Source organism: Brienomyrus brachyistius, chromosome 5 (genome assembly GCF_023856365.1).
Source record: "Brienomyrus brachyistius isolate T26 chromosome 5, BBRACH_0.4, whole genome shotgun sequence".
NCBI lineage: Eukaryota > Metazoa > Chordata > Actinopteri > Osteoglossiformes > Mormyridae > Brienomyrus > Brienomyrus brachyistius.
The window spans coordinates 22,323,556-22,330,152 of record NC_064537.1 but is presented as its reverse complement, the minus strand read 5'-3'; the positions used below and the strand labels follow the sequence as shown (position 1 = coordinate 22,330,152).

General features: G+C 37.6%; 1 protein-coding gene across 1 annotated transcript; it reads left to right on the top strand.

Moving 5' to 3' along the window:
- The first annotated feature begins 2,305 nt into the window (after positions 1-2,305).
- On the top strand, positions 2,306-6,086 carry LOC125742349 (fibroblast growth factor 21-like). The gene is made up of 5 exons (XM_049014266.1): positions 2,306-3,754; positions 3,962-4,039; positions 4,264-4,367; positions 4,849-4,901; positions 6,041-6,086. The coding sequence occupies exons 1-5, from the start codon at positions 3,613-3,615 to the stop codon at positions 6,084-6,086; spliced, it is 423 nt and encodes a 140-aa protein (XP_048870223.1). The 5' UTR covers positions 2,306-3,612.
- The last annotated feature ends 511 nt before the right edge of the window (positions 6,087-6,597 follow it).

The window sequence follows — 6,597 nt, the reverse complement described above, 5'->3', positions numbered from 1 at the left end:
TGACGCTTCCTTCGTCACCTTTTCAAAATAAATAAATAAACAAACATTGTAGGCTATATATTGTAGACTAGAAATGAAAAATCAAAATAACTAATACTGTATTCTTTTCCATACCATCTACTTGATTTATTTATTATTTAAAACAATTTGACCCACTAACACTATTCTGTCTACTTTTTATTCATTTTTATTTATTATATAAAAAATATGCTACATGTAGACGAAACGAAACTTGACACAGCACAGCAGCACTTACATATTGTTGCTCGTTTGTTGGTTTAATTTGATCTATTGTGATTATCTAAGTGATGTGGATGAAAGTGTTCGTCTGCCAAATTATTATAAATATAATGTAAATGTAATCTTGACCAACCTGTTCCCTTACTGGCGAACATGGCTGGGATTTTGCAGCAGCTTGCGGCGTCTGCGGTCAGGGCTTTTTTCCTTTTTATACGCTCCCTCTCTGCTCCTCCTCTGCGTTTACGCTCCATTTTTTGAACGATTTAGTCAGATTTACCCTGTCTCTGGATATAGCCAGATATTAGGCAGTGCGTCACTGACGTTGGGTCATGTGGGAGTGTAATTTTCCCTCCGCCATTGCCTGATTCGTAGATTGAGAGATCCGTCAATTAATTCGTAGTTGCACACCAGCCTATCACATGCCAGGCTGATCGTCTGCACAGCTGCAGCCGGCAGGCCAGAACGACCGTCAGGCCACCGGGAAATGTCCCGGTGCTCCCGATGGCCAGTCCGCCCCTGTTATAGGTAGTACTGCATACCTATTAGCATGCCAGATTGCTAAGACTTGGCACAAAGTGCATGATCGTTATGAATTTGTTACTGATTAACAGAGAAGTATGTTATCTATAATTTGGTCCATTTTCACTCTAAAGAGTCCTTTAGTCCTATTAGTAACTACTATTAGTGACACTGCACATACTCAAATTCACATTCATTATGTGAATTGAAAAAATGTGTTCCTGTAGCTGAATATGCTTGGTGGATGAGAGTGACAAAGTTTTGAGAAGATGCAAGGCAGTTTTGACGAAGGCTGGCTCTTCTGAGAAATTCATCCATCCATCCATCCATTTTCCAAACCGCTATCCCTATATGTATACAAACTGCTATTTGTATGATCCTTTAGACTGAAACTTTCAGACAAATTTAAATTACAGAGATACACTGCAAGGTACAAGACACCCTACTGCGGTGAAATCAGTTTTAGGTTGTACAATATATTTGACAGATAGTCGGATCCATGGCGGCGGTGGCGGTGATTCCGTCAGGCATAAGCATTCGGAAGATGTCAAGTACAACTTCAGGGCACTGTGTAGCTAATTTAAGGGCCGTCAAGAAATTACACCTCAAATAACTAAACATTAATTTCTTGCAATAGCTTCCATGTCATGGGATCCAATTGTGGAAATATCAAACCTGTATTCATTCTAAATTATGCTCGGCACCAAGCATGAAGCGAATTAACCTGACCCCCGAATAAAGAAAATTCTCTGGTTTTATACATTTCTGTAGCGTCCCTAAAATTCAATTTTTGGTTAAGACGGCGGCTCTGATTCGCATGCGGAATGTGTGATGTCCTCAAAGATGATGACCTCGTGCACCTCTGCATTCCTTTAGACCCATGGTCAGTCAGCCAGTTGCCATGAGTTGCACCCCTCCCTTACTAACCCTTTCCTTATCCCCATGTTAATCAATACTCTGCCATCAAGCAAATCAAATTAGTCATATCTCAATATATATTTGGTCCATTAGCTTAATTCATTATAACACATGGATTAGAACTTATTAAATCATATGATTCTTGAAACAGATAAACATAACACATATATGAGACCACATGAGATCATAAGCCTGTTTCTCTGTGGGATATCTCTGATAATGCTTTCCCATTATCTTCCTTTGCAGCATTTGAGCAGCCTGTAGACTATGTCCTGTTTTTTCAGGAAAGGAGGTTCCATTTGTCTTCAGAAACCGGTGGTTTCTGCTCTCCTTTAGGATTAAAAATGAAAGAAAAATCACAGTGTCCTGTGCATCTAAGGTAATACTACAATTTACAACTGCTTTGGGGTCACTGGATCCCATGGTCCAGAAGTTATTGTAAAAATAAACAAACAAACACATTTTTTCCTCAATAATAAGTCATAGAAGATACATACAGGGTTGAAAATAAACAAAAGCACCACTTTCTCGTATGTATTTAAGATGGCACATCAGTTTGCAGCTGGTTTGACTGCTTATGCCGGGAAGCCTGAGTGAATCACCGCCTCTATGTCTGAAGGTTGTGGATCGGAATATCTGTCGAATATCCAAACTAAAACTGATTTTACCGTTGTGATACCACTGCAGTAAATTGATGTGATCCTGAACACTACATCGCCCCCTTGAGGTCAAAGGTATTTGAAATGCTGAAATAAATAAATAAATAAATAAATAAATAAATAAATAAATAAATAATAGATCACACTCTTTTACAATCCTTCCATATGTCTTTGTCGCATGGTCCTTTTGTGTCTGCAGTGCTTCAACACTTCCTCATATCACATCAAAAAATGTGAACATAACTTACTTGTTATCCATTCTGTGCTATGGAATTCCAGGCAATAGACCTATGACACCCTCATAAATCTAAAATAAATAAATAAATCGTTAATTCTCTTGAACTACTCACTGTTCGCTGTATAAACAAAATTAAGAACATGCGTATGTTAGGCTGGGAATCCCACAAGTGATTTCCAGAAAACTGAGTGATAAGAAGTGGCGCTTAGTTAATGCTATAATCGGGCAAATATTTTTTAAAATATAATTTTATTTATTGGGTTAACAGATGTGTGTGTGTGTCAATGTATGGCAATGTCATGTCATATTCTTGACGATTTCATCTACAAATTCATATGAAAATTAAAATGCATTATTTATGATAAGCAGTTTATATCATGAAACATTTTTAATGATAATTTACCATTTTAATGATTACTCTTCTTGTTACATACTGTATTGCGTTAAACCTTTCATCCTCTACAATTCGTCTTCTGCCTCATGCCTCGACCATCCATAGATAAGTCATGATGGAAGATAAAAACAATTTTTCTGATAAATTCAATTATTATGATCAATATTGGTAACAGTGGCTATGAAACAAATAACTGGCTTTGAAATGGAGGCATCATTGATAACAGGACTGGAGTGCCAGAAACACAAGCCCAAAAATGGAAATGGTCACTTCCTTTTACCCAATGTCATATTCAAGTCTTAATCCACTTTACTATAAATTCCAGACACTAGAGGTAATATTTCTGCATCCTTGAATTCAGTGACTCATCAGTCCTCTTTCTGCAAAGGTCCCTGGACCCCAGCTTTGTATATAAAGCCCCTGACTAGCATTTCTCTTCTAAGTGAGAGTTTAGCTTAGTCCAGCTACATTGCATTGACTCCTGTTATTTAATTGATCACTTTTATTCATTTAATACTTATTCATAGATAGGCAGCAGGGTTTAGTTTTCTTTTTATCATTTAGTTGGATTTCTTTTTTGGGTTTATTCCTTGCTGACATTTTCCTGTATCACTTTCACCTGACGTTGACATTCACACCTTCAAATGTTCCTCTCCACTTTTGACACCTGCCTCTCTATCACCTTTTTCCTCTTCTTCCTACCCCTCTCCCTCTTATTTTATCTTCCGGATCCAAACCCACTTCTGTCATTCAGTGATCATGTCAGACAGAGACACTTATACACAGGTAGTACCATCATTGAAATTCTTATTTGTTGTGTTGTCGCACATTCTATGTTGTGCAGTTTATAGGAGCATCTTTAAAAGTAAAAGATGACCATTAAAATATATTTAGACATATGTTTAATTGTGTCTAAGTTTATTGTTGTCGTGAAAACAATTATATTAATGTTAATGTATCAAGTTCAAAGCATTTATTTTACCTTTGGTCCAGAGGACAAAAGGCGTGGACTTTTCCTGGAGATTTGCCCAGATGGCGTTGTGAAAGGGACCCCCATCCAGACGGAAAACAGTGAGTCTTACTGCACATACAGGCATTTTTATTAGGAAATTGGACAACCTACAGGCTTAGTAGCAGTGCAATATGGTTGAGGTTAAGGTATTCAGGGGACATAGGTGGAATATCACAATGCATTCGTAAATGACACGCAAAATGTGATCTACCAATCAGTATCATGAATTGTATTGTAAAGGCTGAGACCAAAGCCTGACCATTCATGCACATGTGTGTTTCAGGTGTGCTCCAGCTGAAGTCTGTGAGAGCTGGAGAGACTGTCATCCAGGCATTGTCATCATCTCTCTACCTGTGTGCCAACGAGAAGGGACATCTCAAAGGGCAGGTGAGCATTTTCAGTGAGGAAACCAGGGCCTTGGTCCAACCAAGACTCTGGAATTTCTTTATTTGTCACCCAAATGTTATATATTGCACAATGCAGCCTTCATTCTTAATGCTTTCAGTGAGTATTACTATGAACGTAACACATTCTATTTCGACTGTTTAATAGTTTTAGAGCTTCTAATTACATGTCTAAGGCAGCTGTTTGAAAATGGTGGCTGAATCTCAGCCAGTGTACAGAGCAATACCACATAGCACAGTATAAAGCACACCAGTATAACATCCTGTCCCCAACTGGAAACTGGGAAAACCTATTTATGTATCACTAAATGAGAAGACATCCGTTTTGCTGACTGCATCACATAGTCTTACGTGACAGTAAGTGCTGAGGAGAGAGTTTAAGCCTGACCATGATCCCACTGACGCCGAGTAAATGATGTTCTTGCAGACACTAATGAATTCATCCTGTGGCTTTTTCCATCCAGCGGATATACACAGAAGCTGACTGCACCTTCAAGGAATTGTTGCTGGAGGATGGGTACACACTTTTCCTTTCTGTTAATCATGATATTCCCGTGTCTCTTACATCTAAGAGGCCCCCAGGAAATCACCTTCCTCCATATTCGCGGTTCCTACCGATGAGAAATGACCTGCTAATGGAGAGTGATGAAGAGAAACAGAGTGAATTTCTGATGAAAGATAAAGAACATTTAGACCTTGACTCTGATGACCTATTTGGAATGAGACTTGGAGAATCAGTCATAAGTCCAGCATTCAACTTAAATGTTCCTGCTGCTAGGTAACGTAAAAAAAATCGCGTAAATGTAAAATCCACATCAAACAGTTACTACCACAGTCTTTTTCCCCTCAGTTATGTCTCGAATGGCTAAACTGTAACATTTAATTTATTTGCTGAATTTTTAATTCATAGGTGTGTGTGTATACCTGTATATATATATATATATATATATATATATATATATGTGTGTGTGTGTGTGTGTGTGTGTGTGTGTGTGTGTGTATGACAGTAATTGTCATGTGCTGGTAATGTTTTGTAAGTCTTTACTGTATCTAGAATAAAGGTCGTTTACAGAAAATAAAACCTGGAAAGATTTCTGTGAAGAATCTGTTCTATATTTTTGGGATGAGTCAAGAAAAAAACATGGCACATTACATAATTACAATTATACATACTCATCCCATCCAGGGTGTATCCCAGCTTTGTGCCCTATGCTCCCTCCCAGACAGTCCACATTTTTGCTCCCTCCCAGACAGTCCACAATGTGGGGCTCCCGAGGACCAGGTTGGAAACACTGGCCGATGCTACCTTGTATAGACTCCAAGCCCGTCTCTGACAATATCCTGCATAATCAACTAGAACAGGAGTGGCCAGTCTTATCCAAAAAGGGCTGCTGTGTGTGCAGGTTTTCGCTGCAACTCTCAAACTAGATTACTAATTAGAGGACCGAATGGCTGAAGAGTCCTGACACCTGGGTTTGAACAGCTGACCTAAAGGTTATCCCAAAAACCTGCATACACACCAGCCCTTTGTGGATAAGGTTGGACACCCCTGGACTAGAACGTGGATGGATGGATGAATGGATTAAATATATGACTTCTAAAAAAGGTTATTGCTGTATATATCAATAACTCAGCTTCCGTTCTCTCTCTCCAAAGATGGTGTGGGGGGGCACCACACCCCAAAAGACAGAAAACCTCCTAACGCTCATATTTGTAATTTGAAGGTGTGGAAAATCTGCATTAACTTCGTTATCATAAAGAAATTTATTGCTTAATAATTATTCATATTGATGTAGCGTTATCACTGCTAAAATGATATTTAAAAACTTTATCTTTGATACAGTTGTTTCATCTCACATATAGACATTTCTAGTACTTTCCTCATTAAATGAAATATAATTTTGTGATGTATGAAAATGTATTTTTTGTTGGTAAAAATAACTAAAACCAAAAAGTCATATATACCAAAGCTTTAAATTTCTTAAATCCTGTCATATTACATAAAAGTTTTTAATCCAATAGGTTTTTTTATCCAATAGGTTGCTAGAAAGAGATGGTATTTATTACATTTGATAACAGGAAAAATCAGATAAAATCTTTTTTATTAAATAGTTACATATAAATATAGAATGTTACACACAACATATTGCACACATAGTTTTGATATATAATGTAATAAATGAATTGGGGCATACAACGTCACATGCTATATG